Below are 21,037 nucleotides of genomic sequence, written 5' to 3'. Positions count from 1 at the left end.
GAGCCATCGATGTGTCTGCTTGGGGGGGGATATATACGGCTGTGATTATAATCGAAGAGAATTCTCTTGGTAGATAATGCGGTCTACATTTGATTGTGAGGAATTCTAAATCAGGTGAACAGAAGGATTTGAGTTCCTGTATGTTTCTTTCATCACACCATGTCACGTTGGTCATAAGACATACGCCCCCGCCCCTCTTCTTACCAGAAAGATGATTGTTTCTGTCGGCGCGATGCGTGGAGAAACCCGCTGGCTGCACCGCTTCGGATAGCGTCTCTCCAGTTAGCCATGTTTCCGTGAAGCAGAGAACGTTACAGTCTCTGATGTCCCTCTGGAATGCTACCCTTGCTCGGATTTCATCAACCTTGTTGTCAAGAGACTGGACATTGGCAAGAAGAATGCTAGGGAGTGGTGCACGGTGTGCCCGTCTCCGGAGTCTGACCAGAAGACCGAGTCGTTTTTTTGGGTCGCTGCATGTAATCCACTCCGTTGCACTGGTTGTAAGGCAGAACACAGGATCCGCATCGCGAAAAACATATTCTTGGTCGTACTGATGGTGAGTTGACGCTGATCTTATATTCAGTAGTTCTTCTCGGCTGTATGTAATGAAACCTAAGATGACCTGGGGTACTAGTGTAAGAAATAACACGTAAAAAAAGAAAAAAACTGCATAGTTTCCTAGGAACGCGAAGCGAGGCGGCCATCTCTGTCGGCGCCGGTAGTTTAACTCAGCCAACGCTGATGTCCTTGCCGTGTCTGAATCCTGGCTTAGGAAGGCCACCAAAAATTTGGAGATTTCCATACCCAACTACAACATTTTCCGTCAAGATAGAAGTGCCAAAGGGGGAGGTGTTGCAATCTACTGCAGAGAGAGCCTGAAAAGTTCTGTCATACTTTCCAGGTCTTTGCCCAAACGATTCTTGCTCTAATTTTGAAATGAATCTCTCCAGAAATAAGTCTCTCACTGTTGCCACCTGTTTTATAACCCCTCAGCTCCCAGCTGTTCCCTGGACACCATATGTGAATTGATTGCCTCTCCATCCATCTTTCAGAGTTCGTTCGGTGACCTAAACTGGGATATGCTTAACACCCCGGCCGTCCTACAATCTAAGCTAGATGCCCTCAATCTCACACAAATCATCAAGGAACACACCAGGTACAACCCTAAATCCATAAACATGGGCACCCTCAGACATTATCCTCACCAACTTGCCCTCCAAATAAACCTCTGCTGTTTTCAATCAGGATCTCAGCGATCACTGCCTCATTGCCTGCATCCGTTATGGGTCCGCGGTCAAACGACCACCCCTCATCACTGTCAAACGCTCCCTAATACACTTCTGCAAGCAGGCCTTTCTAATCGACTTGGCCGAGTATCCTGGAAGGATATTGACCTCATCTTGTCAGTTGAGGATGCCTGGTTGTTCTTTAAAGTAATTTCCTCACCGTCTTAAATAAGCATGCCCCTTTCAAAAAATGTAGAACTGAGAACAGATATAGTTATTGGTTCACTCCAAGCCTGACTGCCCTCAACCAGCACAAAAACATCCTGTGGCGTACTGCACTAGTATCGAATAGTCCCCGGGATATGCAACTTTTCAGAGAAGTCAGGAACCAATACACAGTCAGTTAGGAAAGCAAAGGTTAGCTTTTTCAAACAGAAATGTGCATCCTGTCTCTCTAACTCCAAAAAGTTTTGGGACACTAAAGTCCATGGAAAATAAGAGCACCTCCTCCCAGCTGCCCATTGCACTGAGGCTAGGAAACACTGTCACCACCGATAAATCCATGATAATCGAGAATTTTACTAAGCATATCTCTACGGTTGGCCATGCTTTCCTCCTGGCTACCCCAACCCTGGCCAACAGCTCCGCACACCCCCACAGTTCTCCTTCACCCAAATCCAGATAGTAGATGTTCTGAAAGAGCTGCTAAACCTGGACCCGTACAAATCAGCTGGTCTAGACAATCTGGACCCTTTCTTTCTAAAATTATCCGCCACCATTGTTGCAACCCCTATTGCTAGTCTGTTCAACCTCCCTTTCGTATCGTCCGGGATTCCTAAAGATTGGAAAGCTACCGCGGTCATCCCCCTCTTCAAAGGGGAGACACGATAGACCAAAACTGTTACATACCTATATCCATCCTGCCCTGCCTTTCTAAAGTCTTTTGACTTAGAATATGTGGACAACTACAAATACCTAGGTGTCTGGCTAGACAGCAAACTCTCCTTCCAGACTCATATTAAGCATCTCCATTTCATAATTAAATCTAGAATCGGCTTCCTATTTCGCAACAAAGCATCCTTCGCTGACACTGCCAAACATACCCTCGTAAAACTGACTATCCTAACGATCCTCAACTTTGGCGATGTTATTTACAAAATAGCCTCCAACACTCTACTCAGCAAACTGGATGCAGTCTATCAAAGTGCCACCCATTTTGTAACCAAAGCCCCATATACCACCCACCACTGCGACCTGTATGCTCTCGTCAGCTGGCCCTCGCTACATATTCGTCGCCACACCCACTGGCTCCTGGTCATCTATAAGTCTTTGCTAGGTAAAGCACCGCCTGATATCAGCTCACTGGTCACCATAGCAGCACCCACCTGTAGCACTCGTTCCAGCAGGTATTCCTTCTAGTTCTCTGCTGCCAACGAACTGCAAAAATCTCTGAAGTTGGAGACTTATCTCCCTCACTAACTTTAAGCATCAGCTATCTGAGCAGCTTACCGATCGCTGCAGCTGTACATAGCCCATGTGTAAATAGCCCACTACCTACCTCATCCCCATATTGTTTTTTACTTTTTTGCTCTTTTGCACACCAGTATTTTTACTTGCACATCATCATCTGCATATCTATCACTTCAGTATTAATTTGCTAAATTGTAATTACTTCGCTACTATGGCATATTTATTGCCTTACCTCCTTACTTCATTTGCACACACTGTGTATAGATTTTTCTAGTGTGTTATTGACTGTACTTTTGTTTATCCTATGTGTAACTATGTGTTGTTTTTTGTCGCACTGCTTTGCTTTATCTTGGTCAGGTCGCAGTTGTAAATGAGAACTTGTTCTCAACTCGCCTACCTGGTTAAATAAAGGTGAAATAAAACAAATTAATCATTATGCTCAGGCCCTGAATGTGAACCTGTCACTCTGCAACTGGGTCCTGGTCTTCCTGACGGGCTGACCCCAAGTGGTGAAGGTAGGCAACTACCCATCTGCCGCTCTGATTCTCAACAAAGGGGCCCCACAAGGGTGCGTCCTCAGCCCCCTCTGGTGTTTCCTGTTCATCCATGACTGCATGGCCACGCACCTCTCCAACTCAGTCATTCAGGTTTGCTGATGACACAACAGTGGTAGCCCTGATTACCAACAATGATGAGACCGCATACAGGGAGGGGATGAGAGGCCTGGCAGAGTGGTGCGAGGGAACTAACCTTTCCCTCAACGTCAACAAAACAAAGGAGCTGATCGTGGACTACAGGAGACCGTAGAGAGAGCATGTCCACATCGACAGGGTCAAAAGCTTCAAGTTCCTCGGCGTGCACATACATCACTGATGACTTCAAATGTTCCCTTCATATAGATGTGATGTATGAAGGCTTCAGGAGGCTGATGAAACTACTCTAAGACCCTTGTGAACTTCTACAGATGCACCATTGAGAGCATCCTGTCGGGCTGTTTCACTGCCTGGTACGGCAATTGCACCGTCCGCAACCGCAGGGCTCTCCAGAGGGTGGTGCCTTCAGTCCAACGCATTATCGGGGTCACACAGCCTGTTCTCCAGGACATCTACAGCACCCGGTGTCAGAGGATGGCCAAGAAGATCATTAAGGACCTTTGCCACCCAAGCCACGTCCTGTTCGCCCCGTTACCAGGCGGAAACCGTACAGGTGCATCAAAGCTGAGAGACTGAGAAACAGCTTCTATCCCCAGGTCATCAGACTGTTAAACAGTCACCACTACCCTGCCTTGGAACTTAGTCACGGTTAGTAGCCGGCTACCACCCGGTTCTCTACCCTGCACTTTAGAGACTGAGGCCCTATGTACGTAGTCATTTAACACTAGTGACTTTAATAATGTTTACACTGTTTTACCCACTTTATGTATATACTGTATTCTAGTAATGGTTCATTGTATAAAACTTCTGCTGTACAAACCTTTGCTAGTCAATTACTGTCCATACTGTATACACCATTATATTACATGACCAAAAGTATGTGGACACCTGCTTCTTGGAACATTTCATTCCAAAATCATGGGCATTAATATGGAGTTGGTCAGCCTCCACTCTTCTGGGAAGGCTTTCCACTAGATGTTGGAACATTGCTGTGGGGACTTGCTTCCATTCAGCCACAAGTCGGGCACTGGTGTTGGGCGGTTAGGCCTGGCTCGCAGTCAGCGTTCCAATTCATCCCAAAGGTGCTCAATTCATCCACCACTCACTATGCTTCTCTGGTCACCAGTTGGCACTTGTAATATGGGGTGGTGTGGGGCGTTCTTCTGTCTGTGTACTACTTTCTCTGAGTGGTGTGTTCCAGATGCCAGTGACGTCTTGGCAAAGCTTAGTCGCTGCTAGATGGAGCTGAGTGTCCCCACTGTGGAGCTGTTGTTTGACTGACTGATTCTGTGGAGGCCAAACATCTCTTACATCGTACCCTGCCAGTCTAGTTAAAAATGTGAAAATTCCTCATGTTCATATTCCCAAGGAGCCAGTTTAACTTTTTTTTTTAACACCACCTACAGTTCATCATATAGTCGAGTAAGACAACTTTCCTATCCCTCGCGTAATACGTATATATATTAGTAATATTTTTTTTTTGTGCTAACACGAGCCTAACAACCATTTAGGTTCTCTTGACTGTGCCAGCCATATAGAAATGTTTGACCTGTAGAGCGAGGGCATTACTGTTATATTCCACTCCAGACCTGCCGTCTCAGATAATGACCGCCTTGGCTTTTATGTAGGTTGCCATTTAGCCACAGTAAGAGCAGGCAGACCGATGTACAGCTTGAACTAGTGCTCCCTCTACACTTGGGTAGAGAAGTCTCAGTCAGTGTGGAGTGAATGAATGGGGCAGCATGGGGACTGGAGGGTGTATTTAGGAGAAAGGTGGTAAATGGCGATGACTCCACTTGGCTTGTTTGTGGGCAGTAATCCTACCTTGAACGCACCATTATTTGGAATCTCGGAAGCTTTCACCCTTCTAAAAATATTCTCAGAATGCAATGAGCTCTAACAATACATTGCTCCCACATTTTACAGAGCAGCAGCAGAGAGAACCCATCTCCAGCTCCATAGCTCCAGTGTGTCTGATTGAATGGGGGTGAATAGGGGAGATGCAATCCAGATGTCACCGGTATGATTGAGACCAGAGCTTGGCCGTTAAAAACCCAAGCGCTGTTTCATACATACACGTTACTAGGAATAATAAGGGAAAAACCCATTTTGTTGCCTAATTTTCTTCATGAAATGGAAGGTTGAAGAAAATAACCACCTAAGTAGGGATTGACACATCAATGCGTGGCTCTAGTGTAGTGTGGTTGGGGAAGGAAGTGTTCTATGCGACTGCCAGTGGATGGAGGGAAGGAGGCTAAGAGAGGTCCTTGGTTCGGCTGGACCTGCAAACTCAAAGGAAGGGGGTTATTGTTATGTGGCGTTTTGTTTCAGGTCCCTTAACATGGACCATGTGGGACCAGGGGAAGGGCCGTCGAACCCCCCCCCCCCCCCCCCCCCCCCTGCACCCCTATCAGGGTCACATAGCAGCCACGAGAGAGGGGAGAGGAGGGAGGGAGTAGAATAGTTGCTCAATGACAGGACACAGACTAGAGTCAGGCACATACTTTCACTTCTCTTTTTATCGTACAGTAACAATTGAGGACAATGGGAAATACTGTAATGGTCAAGTCAGTTGGATGTCCTTCGGGAAAGGGAATGATTCTCTGGTGTGCCAGATGGCAGTTGTATAAATGGTTGACTGGCCCTGCTACCCTGTAAAACCTCCCTGTAATCCCGTGAAGATGGGTTGAGAGTGGGCCAGTGAGACCAGGCTGATCCCCAGGGAGCTCCAGGCTTGCTTCCCCATATTCAGTGCTCCAATGCCTTGATGCCTCAGGCATCCACCAGATCTCTCCTCTACTCTGCCATCACTCTGTCAATTCTCAACTCTATTACTTAGGATCCATTCATTCCCTGTTGCTTTTAGAAATTTCATTTATCACATGTGCCGAATACAACTGGTGTTCACTTTACAGTGAAATACATGCTTATGAACCTTTGCCAACGATGCGAAGTAAAACATTTTTTATGAAATAGTTACTAACACGAGGAATAGAATAAAATACATGAGTGGAGCTACAGTTGAAGTCGGAAGTTTTTATACACTTATGCTGGAGTCATTAAAACACATTTTTCAACCACTCTCCAAACCAATCTCCAAATGTTAACAAACTATAGTTTTGGCAAGTCGTTTAGGACATCTACTTTGTGCATGACACAAGTCATTTTTCCAACAATTGGTTACAGACAGATTATTTCCCTTATTATTCACAGTATCACAATTCCAGTGGGTCAGAAGTTTACATACACTAAGTTGACTGTGCCTTTTAAACAGCTTGGAAAATTCCAGAAAATGTCATAATGGCTTTAGAAGCTTCCTATAGGCTAATTGACATAATTTGAGTCAATTGGAGGTGTACCTGTGGATGTATTTCAAGGCCTACCTTCAAACTCAGTGCCTCTTTGCTTGACATCATAGGAAAATCAAAAGAAATCAGCCAAGACCTCCGAAAACAATTGTAGACCTCCACAAGTCTGGTTCATCCTTGGGAGCAATTTCCAAATGCCTGAAGGTACCACGTTCATCTGTACAAACAATAGTATGCAAGTATAAACACCATGGGACCACACAGCCGTCATACCGCTCAGGAAGGAGACGCATTCTGCCTCCTAGAGATTAACCTACATTGGTGCAAAAAGTGCAATTCAATCCCAGAACAACAGTAAAGGACCTTGTGAAGATGCTGGAGGAAACCAGTACAAAAGTATCTATATCCATAGTAAACGAGTCCTATATCGACATAACCTGATAGGCCGCTCAGCAAGGAAGAAGCCACTGCTCCAAAACCGCCGTAAAAAAAGCCAGACTACGGTTTGCAACTGCACATGGGGACAAAGATCGTACTTTTTGAAAAAATGTCCTCTGGTCTGATGATTAAAAAAAAATAGAACCGTTTAGCCATAATGACCATCGTTATGTTTGGAGGAAAAAGTGGGAGGCTTGCAAGCCAAAGAACACCATCCCAACCATGAAGCACAGGGGTGGCAGCCTCATGTTGTGGGGGTGCTTTGCTGTCATAAAAGTATCAATCACTTAGATAATGTATTTTCAGGTAGAGATAGCTCGAGAAGCAACAGCTGCTCTCTATCACCTCTCTTCTGTAGCAGGTGTAAAGGAAACACAGACTGGACAAGTAGATGTGCAATGGATTGTAGTCATTGTAGTTAATTGCCACATTTTATGTGCTGAACTATGAAGAATATTGGCCTGTTGGAAACTACAACTCCCGGCTACATCACTACACTAAACTACACTGTTTAGGCTGGATCGGATTTATTTCTAGAGAAACTGTGCGATGTGTGCATTGAGCTCACAGGAAAAAAACTTTACAAAATGGAAGTCAAATAATGTAACCGACATCAATTAGTTCTTTAAAACACGGAAAATAACGAAAAATAATAAGTTATAGCTATGAGCGTTCACTGAATGGAATGGTTCAGCTGGCTCAGTTCATCAGGTATGATATTTTACACAGCTTTTTCATGGCTGGGTAACCGTTGGCCTGACTAGTATCGTCTTACTGCCAATAGCGGCATGGTCTCTCTCTCCATCTCTTTCTCTCCTCTCTCGCATTAAGACCTTGTGGTAGCAGTCAGCCATACGGCCTGCGATGTCCTGCCACAAGATTGGGAACACAAATTCTAAATTCCTGTTCTCTGTCCGTTTCACTTCAGGTCAGTGTGCACTTAATGGACCGTTTTAAAAGGCTGCACATGGGAGGAAGTTTAGATACCCCATGATAAATAAAGAGGCGCTCCTTGGGAGGGAGAGGGAGCAGCTAGCTAGCCCCATAGAGAGCTGGCCAGACCCTGTCCTCTGGGTCCAGCTCTCTGGATCTAATTAAAACAATGAGGGAGATGAAAGCAGAGGGAGAATGGAAGAAGAAAAAACAGACAGACTGGCTGCTGCATCGTCTAAAAGCGTCTCTGTCTGATGATGAAAACAGACCAAACGACAGAGTGACCGAGCGGGCAACCGGATGGCACATCACTCAGGAGACACTTTTACAGCAGTGCTTTCACTCCAAGATGCCGTTGCGGTTAGAGTTACCCCAGTTGTAAGCGGAGCAGTGTGGCAGTCATTAAAATAGCATTCACTGACAGATGCTCAATGTAATAATTTCTCCAATATTGGAAATTACAACTCCCTGTGATTTATATAGTAACCGGTCCCATTATCCGTGAAAGTTGCATGGTGGCAGGTGTTTTTTAAAAAGCAGGCCTCACATGATTTATGGTTCTGGTGTGTTTGAAATCGCACATTAAAGACATTCTAGGGAACTTCTGGGGATTTTTTGCCAGCCACGGATAGCTAAGTGTAAGTAATGGTTATGGGTGGCTAACTCCCAACTCCACTATGTGAACCAGAGCTGTTGTTTTGTACATTTGGCATATTAATTAGTTATATGTAAACAGGCTCTCGGTGGGACAGATGTGCTGTGGCGGAAGGATCACAGGCTGTGTGTACATTACAGCAGGCCACTGAGTCACTGGGAATAGTTCAACGTTGTTCAGGGCCAGATTAAGTCTGAATTATCCGACCACCCACCTGCAGCACAGCTATAATATCACCCTTTACAACCCTACAGCACTTAGGCTTGTACAATGTATTGTCCCTAGGGGGGAAAGAAACAAGTGCCCTATTATGCACACTGTATGTGCAAGGTGCACTCATTAACATGCTGTTCTGTAAAAGTCTGTTTTGTTCTCTTAAAAGGTCAGTCTATTCTGAAGATGACATTAGGTCAGGGGTCAAGGTTTAAAATTAATCTAAACTCTCATCTTGGTCCAATCATCGACTTCACCACCACATAGCCATACTAATAAAATCCCCAGCCAGCCAGTGTAGCTTACCAAGTCCAACACAAAACCTGGTCTTTGGACTGCTTTTCCTCCATTTTCCTGCATCCCCCTCTCAAAAAGCCAGCCTACAGTAAAATGTGAATGCTGCCACTTAACTGTCACTCATAAATTGACCACACTCCGTAGACACTGGTGGTCTTCAGCTGGTCCTTCCTGTGTAGAGAGAACAATTACATAGGCTCTTCGAATAAACAACCTACTGTACATCAACAGGAGGGAGGAAGCGAGACCGAGAGACTGAAGGGAAGTGAAAGAGGGAGGAAGAGAGACTGTACACACACATAAAAGAACGGAAGAGGCATGGGCTCTCCTGCTATCACATTTTATGGTTGTGTGTGAGGGAGCCTGGACCTGCCTGCAGTAGAGGCCTGACTGGCTGGGTTGATTAGCCGGAGGGCTGTGTAAATACTCTAACCCCATAAAGAGAAGGAGCTTTCCGTTGGAAGAGAGGAGTTCCCCACCCCTCTCTTCTTATTAATTACAGATCTCCTCTACCCGTCCATCTGCATGCCGACATCTCTGGCTCTACTGGCGTGTGAGAGAGAGGGGTTTTACTTTTACTGTTCTCCACTGGCTGTCTCTGTTTTAGGCTCCTTGACAGTTCAGGTTTATCTCATTAAGCAAAACATATACAGTAGGGCAAAAAAGTATTTAGTCAGCCACCAATTGTGCAAGTTCTCACACTTAAAAAGATGAGAGGCCTGTAATTTTCGTCATAGATGACAGACAAAATGAGAAAAAAAATCCAGAAAATCACATTGTAGGATTTTTTATTTATTTATTTGCAAATAATGGTGGAAAATAAGTATTTGGTCAATAACAAAAGTTTATCTCAATACTTTGTCATTGCCAACAAAGGGTATATAACAGAGGTCAAACGTTTTCTGTAAGTCTTCACAAGGTTTTCACACACTGTTGCTGGTAATTTGGCCCATTCCTCCATGTAGATCTCCTCTTGAGCAGTGATGTTTTGGGGCTGTTGCTGGGCAACACGGACTTTCAACTCCCTCCAAAAGATTTTCTATGGGGTTGAGATCTGGAGACTGGCTAGGCCACTCCAGGACCTTGAAATGCTTCTTACGAAGCCACTCCTTCGTTGCCCGGGAGGTGTGTTTGGGATCATTGTCATGCTGAAAGACCCAGCCACGTTTCATCTTCAATGCCCTTCCTGATGGAAGGAGGTTTTCACTCAAAATCTCACAATACATGGCCCCATTCATTCTTTCCTTTACACGGATCAGTCGTCCTGTTCCCTTTGCAGAAAAACATCCCCAAAGCATGATGTTTCCACCCCCATGCTTCACAATAGGTATGGTGTTCTTTGGATGCAACTCAGCATTCTTTGAGTTTTTACCAAAAAGTTATATTTTGGTTTGATCTGACCATATGACATTCTCCCAATATTCTTCTGGATCATCCAAATGCTCTCTAGCAAACTTCAGACGGCCTGGACATGTACTGGCTTAAGCAGGGGGACACGTCTGGCACTGCAGGATTTGAGTCCCTGGCGGCGTTGTGTGTTACTGATGGTAGGCTTTGTTACTTTGGTCCCAGCTCTCTGCAGGTCATTCACTAGGTCCCCCCGTGTGGTTCTGGGATTTTTGCTCACCGTTTTTGTGATCATTTTGACCCCACGGGGTGAGATCTTGCGTGGAGCCCCAGATCGAGGGAGATTATCAGTGGTCTTGTATGTCTTCCATTTCCTAATAATTGCTCCCACAGTTGATTTCTTCAAACCAAGCTGCTTACCTATTGCAGATTCAGTCTTCCCAGCCTGGTGCAGGTCTACAATTTTGTTTCTGGTGTCCTTTGACAGCTCTTTGGTCTTGGCCATAGTGGAGTTTGGAGTGTGACTGTTTGAGGTTGTGGAAAGGTGTCTTTTATACTGATAAGAAGTTCAATCAGGCGCCATTAATACAGGTAATGAGTGGAGGACAGAGGAGCCTCTTAAAGAAGAAGTTACAGGTCTGTGAGTACCAGAAATCTTGCTTTTTGTATGTGACCAAATCCTTATTTTCCACCATAATTTGCAAATAAATTCATTAAAAATCTTACAATGTGAATTTCTGGATTTTTTTCTTCTCATTTTGTCTGTCATAGTTGAAGTGTACCTATGATGAAAATGACAGGCCTCTCATCTTTTTAAGTGGGAGAACTTGCACAATTGGTGGCTGACTAAATACGTTTTTGCCCCACTGTATATATTTTTTTATTTTTTTAGACAGTGTTGGTCATGGTGCCTGTTAGTGTCATATTTAGTTTTCCATGTGCAAAGAGATGGCACTCAACAGAGCTGCCAGAGGAGGGGTGTGTTAGAGGGTCGGGACATGCTAGTAATAGATCTGTTTTCATGAAAGAAAGGAAACCTGTGGTGGGTGGCAGGGTGCGTGCGTGCGCATACATTTGTGTATGCATGCATGTGTGTGTGTGCATGTCTGTGTGCGTTTGTCTGATGAGAGAGGAATTATAATTGAACCAAGAAAGGGGAGGTGTGTCTGTGTGTTCTGGCCTGTGGATGGATGGAGAGCTGGAGAGCTGCTCCAAGGCTGATGGTGACTTCATCCCGCTTGTGTAACAGATTGTTTTATCACAGATTCCAAGACAAGACCGGCCCAGTGATAAAAATCACTGCTTTCCACTCCAACTCCCCTCTTTACTCTCTCTTTCTTCCCTTCCCTCTCCTTCTCTCTTCATCCCTTGGCTCTTCTTTCTCTCTCTATTCTCCAACTCTGTCTCTTCTCTAACTGCTCGCTGTCTCTTCTCTAACTGCTAGCTGTCTCTTCTCTAACTGCTAGCTGTCTCTTCTCTAACTGCTCTCTCTACTTCCCTATATCCCCCCCCACTCTTTGGCACCTCTGACTTCCTCTTCCCCTCCCCCTGCTGGTGTGTTATAATATATTTCACTTTACTGGATGTATTGGAGGAATTCCTGGTATTTGGTGAACTGGAGTCCCTTCAATGTGATTTCAGACCCACTGGACTGCACTCATTAATCACCTCCCCGTGATGGCAAACTGTGTGTGTGTTCATGTGTGCCTTTTGCTTTTCTGTGTGTGTGCGCATGTCAGCCTCTCTCTCTGTCCGTCTCATCAGCAAACTAATCATATGTTGTCAGGAGAATGTGATTGTTGGAATGCCTGCTATGACCGTGTGTGTGATGTTATTTCTCCCTCTGTTAGTTATTTCCTGGTCATGAGATATTACCACTGGCACGTAGCTTCCTCTGGGGTTTGACTAGTCAGAGTATGTAGGAGTAGAACAAGTGTCTCCGGCTGTGTGGCTACTACAGTGTTTCCCTCCATCTGTCAAATGAACAGTGTCTAATATGTGTCTACTTTATTTGGTGAAGAGTTTCTATGTAATGCACCTCACAAGAAACATAATTTATTGTGTGTATGGTTGGACAGACGATAAGGACTAGGACTTCAGTGTGTACTAAAGCGTTAAAGCATTAGAGATAGTCTAGCTACGGCAGCTCTGTTAGGGCTACAGTCAGTACCTCATGCACCTTGCCCTGTAACAGTGATGTACCAGTGGCGTGATAAGGAGGGCTTCCCGACTCTCGCCCTGCGCTCCTCGGCGAGATATGGATGAGGGGAGGGAAGAGGGCCGGATGTTCGCTCACACCTCCTGCCCAGACTGACTGCTGAGCCTGACAGCAGAAGAGAAGTCAGTTGTTGTACAGGGTTAACGTGTGTGTGTGTGTGTGTGTGTGTGTGAGCGAGCAAGCAGAGTAAGACTGCCCTGGGCGTGTCTCTCAGTACATCCTCTCAGTTGGGTAGCAGACAAGCACATAATGACAGGAACTGTTCTTCATGGGGGATGAGGCTGACTTTAGCCATAATGGAATGAGAGGAGAGTGTTGTTGTCACTAATGGTGTCAGCAGGCTCGGCCTGAGGCCATCCCTCCAATATCTCCACATAAACAATCCAGGGGTTTTCAGCACTGTGTTTCTGCCTGCCCTGCTACCTAGACATCTGACTGGCACCTGAAAGCTCAATGGAATCGCACTGAGCCTCTCCATCTGTCGGTCTGTCTTTGTTCCCTGTAGTGTAGAAGCAGGTGGGCAGGCTGTTTGATGGGCCTACAGTATGCAGCCTGGACGGTTCGGAGCTTGTTTGATATTTTAGTTTAACAAGATGAGGGTTGGGGTGGGAGGAGAGCGGTCCGATGTGAATGTGATCATAGACTCAGAACAGGCTTATCTAGATTCACTCGGCTTCTGCTGAAGTGTTCTATCCAAACTGTACCCTGCCAGGTCCGGACTGTAGTGATACATGGCAGTGTCAACAGGGAAGGAATTCACTTCACAGTGCTCAGAAGTCTAGTTGGTGAATCTCACAAAGTTAAACCAACAGAATACAATCTAATGTGAACCACCTGCTCCAGTACTGTACACTCATCACCTCTTCCTCTCTTCCCCTGCTCTCACAGATTCCCCCTGTACCCTCGAGGAGAACGCTTTCAGTTTGAATATGGAGTCTACCTGATCAACAAGAACATCGCCCAGGTAAGACCATGGACCACTCGCATATCTGTCAGAGACATACGCATTCCAACTATTTCCCGGGTAAGATGTGACAAACATGTCAGGTGGTCTGATGGCACTGAAAAGGTCTTGTGTGGGAAACAGCCTTAGAGTTTGCAGTGGTCTACAGGTTGTTACACATGTTTTGGATGGCTCAATCATGTCCATCTGTACTGGAGCCTTGTTCCTGTGTTCCTATCCCTTTGAATGGCCTGGGAACTCTCAATAAAAATATGGAAAAACTGGGATGCATGCAGACACTCACTCACTCTTCTCTTCTCTGGAAAAGGGGCCAAACTCTTGCCCTGTCTGGGCTGATGAAAGTGAATCTAATGTGTTGACCTGTGTGAGTCCCCCCCCTCCCTCAATCATTTAGCACCAAATATATACATTTGCATTCCATTCCCTGTCGCTGTCTCTTTCTCAAGCCAGCGGTGAGAATGTGGAATGAAGGAATTCGAATCTCTCCAGTGTATTTATTAGGCTGGGCAATTAACTCCAACAGGTGGCTGGGTTCAAATGACTGCATTTTGGGAGGTTTGGACTTTGACGCAACCTGCTAGCTAGCTGCTATCCAAACTGCTGCCATCCGCCTTTGTCCAACAACAAAAGAGAAAGAGATGTGGGGGAACACTTTAGACAGCAAATTAAAATAAGCCTAGACTGAAAATCCCCAAGGAGAGTGGTAAAGGGTGCACGTTATGACCTTCATCAGCAGTACTCTTTATTTTGGACAATATGTGTGGATCCCGGGTAAATAGTGTTTTATGTTGAAAAATTCTAGAGTATGTGCTTTATGCAACAAAACTGAAATCTAGAAACAGTTTTTTCACGGTATGTTTGTATTTTTATGATTTAAATTCCATATATTTCCAGTTTTTTTTAGAGTTATAGCCTGGTGACCTTTTTCTGTGGTAAGTTGCCCTAAATATTCTGTCTCTTTTGCTTCTCTGCCAAGTTTAGAGTTAAAATACTGGTTGTAAGACTGCCCTGTGTGTGTGTGTCGCTGTGTAACCAGAGTTGTGCTTTGTGACAGCAGCCAGATGCTACACACCGTGGCAGCTCAACCCCGGCCGGCCGGTTGTTATTATTTTTTTATATTTTTTTTACGTTTTTCTCTCTAGGGATTTAATGTGCTCCTTACGTTGCGCCCGGCCGGGGTTGAGCTGCCACGGTGTGTAGCATCTGGCTGCTGTCACAAAGCACAACTCTGGTTACACAGCGACACACACACACTGGGCCAGTGGTGGATGTGCGACATTATCAAATCAAATTTATTTATATAGCCCTTCTTACATCAGCTGATATCTGAAAGTGCTGTACAGAAACCCAGCCTAAAACCCCAAATAGCAAGCAACGCAGGTGTAGAAGCACAGTGGCTAGGAAAAACTCCCTAGAAAGGCCAAAGCCTAGGAAGAAACCTAGAGAGGAACCAGGCTATGAGGGGTGGCCAGTCCTCTTCTGGCTGTGCCGGGTGGAGATTATAACAGAACATGGCCAAGATGTTCAAATGTTCATAAATGACCAGCATGGTCAAATAATAATAACCACAGTAGTTGTCGAGGGTGCAGCAAGTCAGCACCTCAGGAGTAAATGTCAGTTGGCTTTTCATAGCCGATCATGCCTGGCCATTTCCCCTCTCTCCACATTGTTACCCCAGAAAATCTTTATTCTTATTACATACAGCCAGGAAGAACTATTGGATATAAGAGTAACTCAACCTACTCGCCAATGTCCAGTCTCTTGACAACAAGGTAGATGAAATTCGAGTGTTGCCTTCCAGAGAGACAGAGATTGTAACATTCTCTGTTTCACAGAAACAGGACTCTCTCGGAATCTGTTGTCGGAGTCGGTTCAGCCAGTGGGCTTCTTCATGCATCGAGGCCGGCAGAGAAACACCTCTCTGGGAAGAAGGGTGGAGGTGTATGCTTCATGATTAACAACTCATGGTGTAATCATAACAACATACAGGAACTCAAGTTCTTCTGCTCACCTGACCTAAAATTCCATACAATCAAATGCCGGCCATATTATCTCCCAAGAGAGTTCTCGTCAGTTATCGTCAGAGCTGTGTTTATACTCCCACAAGCAGACACCACAACGGCCCTCAAGGATCTTCACTGGACTCTATGTAAACTGGAAACCATATATCATGAGGCTGCATTTGTTGTAGATGGGGATTTTAACAAAGCAAATTTGAGAGAAAGGCTACCTAAATTCTATCAGCATATTGATTGCAGTACTTGTGTGGGTAATACCCTCGATCACTGCTTATCTAACTTCTGCAATGCATACAAGGCCCTCCCATCTGTAAATCCGACCACGACTCCATCTTCCTCCTACCGTCTTAAAGGCAGAAACTCAAACAGGATATACCCGTGACTAGAATTATTCAACACTGGTCTGACCTATCGGAATCCACGTTTCAAGATTGTTTTGATCACACGGACTGGGAAATGTTCCGTGCAGCCTCAGAGAACAACATCTATTTATACGCTGACTCTGTGAGTGAGTTTATTATGATGTGCATTGGAGATGTTGTACCCACTGTGACTATTAAAACCTACCCTAACCAGAAACCGTAGATGGATGGCGGCATTCGTACAAAACTGAAAGTACGAACCACATCATTTAACCATGGAATGAGGTCTTTAACCAAAGAAACCAGCCACGTCACGGACACCTTCGTCACACTTCCAGACAAACTAAACACCGTCTTTGCCCGCTTTCTGGCTGGTGTTTTTATGGACATATTCAATCGCTCCCTATCCCAGTCTGCTGTCGCCACATGCTTCAAGATGGCCAACATTGTTCCTGTACCCAAGAAGGCAAAGATAACTGAACTAAATGACTACTGTCCCGTAGCACTCACTTTTGTCATCATGAAGTGCTTTGATAGACTAGTCAAGGATCATATTACCTCCACCTTACCTGCCACCCTAGACCCACTTCAGTTTGCATACCGCCCCAACAGGTCCACAGTCGATGCAATCGCCATCACACTGCACACTGCCCTATCCCATCTGGACAAGAGGAAAACCTATGTAAGAATGCTGTTTATTGACTACAGCTCAACATTCAACACTATAGTACCCTCCAAGCTAATCATCAAACTAGAGGCCCTGGGTCTCAACCCCACCCTGTGCAATTGGGTCCTGGACTTTGACGGGCCGCCCACCAGGTGGTGAAGGTAGGAAACAACATTGCCACTTCCCTGACCCTCAACACTGAGGCCCCACAAGGATGTGGGCTCAGCCCCCTCCTGTACTCCCTGTTCACCCACGACTGTGTGGCCATGCACGCCTCCAACTCAATCATCAAGGTTACAGAAGACACAACTGTAGTGGGCTTGATTACCAACGACGAGACTGCCTACATGGAGGTGAGGGCACTCGGAGTGTGGTGTCAGGAAAACGACCTCTGACTCAACGTTAACAAAACAAAGGAGATGATCGGGGGCTTCAGGAAACAGCCGAGGGAGCACCCCCCTATCCACATCGATAGGACAGTAGTGGAGAAGGTGGAAAGTTTTAAGTTCCTCAGCGTACACATCACGGACAAATTAAAATGGTCCACCCACACAGACAGTGTGGTGAAGGTGCAACAACGCCTCTTCAACCTCAGGAGGCTGAAGAAATTTGGCTTGTCACCAAAAACCCTGACAAACTTCTACAGATGCATAAACGAGAGCATCCTGTCGGGCTATATCACAGGCTGGAACTGCACAGCCCTCAACCACAAGGCTCTCCAGAGGGTGGTGCGGTCTGCACAAAACATCGCAAACTACCTGCCCTCCAAGACACCCACAGCACCTGATGTCACATGAAGGCCAAAAATATCAAGGACAACCACCACCTGAGCCGGGACCGATAGACTGAAAAAGACTGAAAAACAGCTTCTATCTCAAGGCCATCAGGCCATCACTAACTCAGAAATGCTGCTACCTACATAGACTCAAATCACTGGCCACTTTTTAATTAATGGATCAGTAGTCACTTGAAACGGTGCCACTTTAATAATGTTAATACACTACTCATCTCATATGTATATACTGTACCTTATACCATCTATTGCCCCTTGCCTATGCCGCTCGGCCATCGCTCATCCATATATTTATATGTACATATTCTTATTCACCCCTTTAGATTTGTGTGTATTAGGTAGTTGTTGGTGAATTGTTAGTGCAGTAAGCTCTAACAAGTAATCTGTCAGAACTAGAAGCACAAGCATTTCGCTACACGTCTGCTAACCATGTGAATGTATCCAATTAAATTTGATTTGAACTCCGCTGGCTGGATGGATGGGGACAATATATCCAGAGAGAGCCATGACTGTATTTTACAGTCCCTGATGTCTCTCTGGAAAGAGATCCTCGCCTTGAGCTCCTCTACTTTGTCAAAGGAGTGAGCGTTAGTGAGTAATATACTCAACAGTGGTGGATGGTATGCACGCCCCCTGAGTCTGACTAGGGCCCCAGTCCTTCTACCTCTTAGAGCTGCATCGGGAAATTCAAGTCGAATTTCTGGTCAATTTCTGGTGTGACCGCTGATCTAATATCCAAAAGTTATTTCTGTCAGTACGTAATAATACAAGAAACGTTCTGAGAATAAAATATAAATAATAACAAAAAAACGAAATATTGCAAAGTTGACTAGAAGCTTGAAACAGGGCCAGCGTGTCTGTTGACGCCATCTTGTTACTTGGACAGAACCCCGTTTGCCCTCCTTTTTCCTTCCTTGTGCGGTCTGCAAATGGCATTGTAACACAAACGACTCCCAAATGGATACTAGGATTTGAAGTGGAGACATTTGAAAGTTTGTTAACATGCATCTTTGCACTCTGGTCCCTATTTGCACCCCAGTAACATGATTTAAGCGTTGCTAATGCCCTGTGCTTCTCCCGGAGGGGCCTGTCCTATTCTAGCCCCTTTGAATGAGTGAACTACGTTATGAAGTGAGGGAGCACCCCCCTCTGTGCCAGAAGCTGGAGCATACTTTATATTGAAATGGTAACAGGTGTTATATAACGTTACTGTATCTTAAGTAGGAGGCCACAGGTGTTGAAAGTTTCTTTGCAGGGGGCATAATCACTAAACCCTCAGATGCTGGGTTTCACACAGACAAATTAGCCAAGTTTGTGAGACTGGGAAAGCTGGATCTCTGCCATGCTGCTGTGTTCTCGCTCTAACTATCTCGCTCTCTCCTCCCTGTTATCCATACGCTCTTTTGTGAAACAGGCATGTGGGCCTGATTAGACTCCAAAATGCGCTATATGAAGGTTGAAGGGTGGGGGAACGAGAGTAGGGGTAGGTTGGTGAGGGGGTTGGGGGGCACAACAATTAGCTCTGAGTCACTAAGCCAGGGGTATTGTATTTGCCTGGTCTGGGAGCAGGATGCTCTGTGTTGCATGGGAATTAAAACGAGACCAACCTTCAGCTAGCTGACAGAAGGGGGGGGGGGGGGGGGGCAGAAGTCATGGGCACACCACCATGCCCAGCAACAAGGTCCATGGGGAAAACCTTCCACTTGCATGGCTCTGTCAACCTCCAAACTCCAGCTTCCAGGTCTCTGGCTGAGCACAACCTCATTACCCACAATGCACCCTTGGCGGTGCCTCTGGCCATACTGGTGGTCTGAAGCACATCGAAGGAATGCACCAGCCATTGAGAGAGAGTGGTGGCTCCATAAAACAAGGCTTTGACTCATGAAGGAGCCACTGTGGTTAGTGGAGGTGCCTGGCAGGGCTGCCAGGATGCTGCGTTGGGAACAGGAGCATGAGCTGGGACGTAGCTAGCTTTTATTGCTGGAGCCAAGCGGTTGGAAAAGGCAGGTGTTCTAGCCTGATTTTAGAGTGATCATAACGAATGAATGACAATAATAAAGATAATTGTTATTGGTGGAGCCCAGCGGTTGGAAAAGAAGGCAGAAGGTGTTCTAGCTTGGCTGGCAGGATGTCTGATTGGAGAGTGATCTTAACCAATGATTATGACGATGATAATAATGATGTGGAGTGGTGGAGATGCCGTCAGCTATTTTTGGTGGTTTATTTGTTTACGTATCCTAGCCATCCGTGTATAGAATGCATCAGTTTTACAACTCTGTCTCTTTCCCTTCCCCTCACACTCTCTCTCTCCACCCTCCTTGTTCCACCATCACCTACTCCCTCTTTTCCATCTCTTCTATTCTCCATGCTTAGTATTTGAGTCTTTCTCTCCTTTACATAACACCCGCTCCTCACCGTTCTGACAAAGCTCCTTTTGAACCCCAACAGGAGTGGTGTGAGAACTGCTTGGCAGGATATCTTTCTGTGTTTGTCTCACTTGATGATGGATAGAAACCATATTAGCACTACTCAGGGCATCGTGCTACAGAGTTAGAACTCTACCCAGACCCCTCCTCCGTATTGGCTGCTTTCCCTCTCTTTCAAACCCAGTCAGAGCTGCATAGCATGTGTAACTCTGACTGAATGTTCACAACGCCCCGTCAAAATGATCTCCAGCTATTACCTTATTTCCTTGGTCTGTTATTTTCTATTTTCTGGATGGATTTCAGCCAGGCCGACAATGGGGCTTTGTGACCTGAATAAGCTGGCAATGATTTATTACTGAAATGAAGAGGATAGAAGTGGACGTTACTTTAGGTTTTCCATGGACGCATGTTGGCATTTCCCTAAACACTTGTGTGTTTACCCTTGGTCATTCATCGTTCAACCTACAAGGCTCCAGAATAACAACAGTATGTCATGTACTGTCTGTATCCAATTATTTATATTCACAGGGGGCGCTGTTTTGAAGGCACTCCCCACACATTTAAACCAATATTTGGAAGCTATAGAAATGCATTTATTCATTTCTACGTTTGTTTTTTTTGCCACATTTATTCTAGTGCAGATCTCTTAATGCATACTTTTAAATTATATTATGTGAGCTAAACATAAACAATTTAAATGAAAAAAATATATTAAAATGTTTTCCTTATAGTATACTTTTTAGGAAGTTTTTAATGTTACTGTCCACACTACAACTACAGCAACAACAAAAATACTTAAATACATGTAACTTTGTCCTTGAAACATTTCATTGAAATACTGTTGAATTCCATTCATTCCTATGGGAGAGGACTGCTTCTTCTGGGGAGTGCAGAGACTTGTGATCCGTGACTCAACCCCACAGCCTGGTCTATCCAGGGTTCTGAAGAATCCAAGATATCGCGTCAGTCTGCACTCTGCACGATCCCCTCTTAAACAACCAGCCTCTTTCTTTTGCTCTGCTCATCTGCCTCCGCAAAACGTCACAAAC

At 45.3% G+C, this 21,037-nt stretch overlaps 1 protein-coding gene across 1 annotated transcript in view; it reads left to right on the top strand.

The window, feature by feature from the left end:
* The window catches only part of LOC109872862 (UV radiation resistance-associated gene protein), a 131,529-nt gene that overhangs the window by 59,018 nt on the left and 51,474 nt on the right, over positions 1-21,037 (top strand). Inside the window, exon 13 of the mRNA XM_020464242.2 lies at positions 13,647-13,722. Within this exon, the coding sequence (XP_020319831.1) occupies positions 13,647-13,722 (76 nt within the window). The remainder of the gene's footprint in view (positions 1-13,646; positions 13,723-21,037) is intronic.

Source organism: Oncorhynchus kisutch, linkage group LG28, assembly GCF_002021735.2.
Source record: "Oncorhynchus kisutch isolate 150728-3 linkage group LG28, Okis_V2, whole genome shotgun sequence".
Classification (NCBI taxonomy): Eukaryota; Metazoa; Chordata; class Actinopteri; order Salmoniformes; family Salmonidae; genus Oncorhynchus; species Oncorhynchus kisutch.
This window is presented reverse-complemented; position numbering and strand designations above follow the sequence as displayed.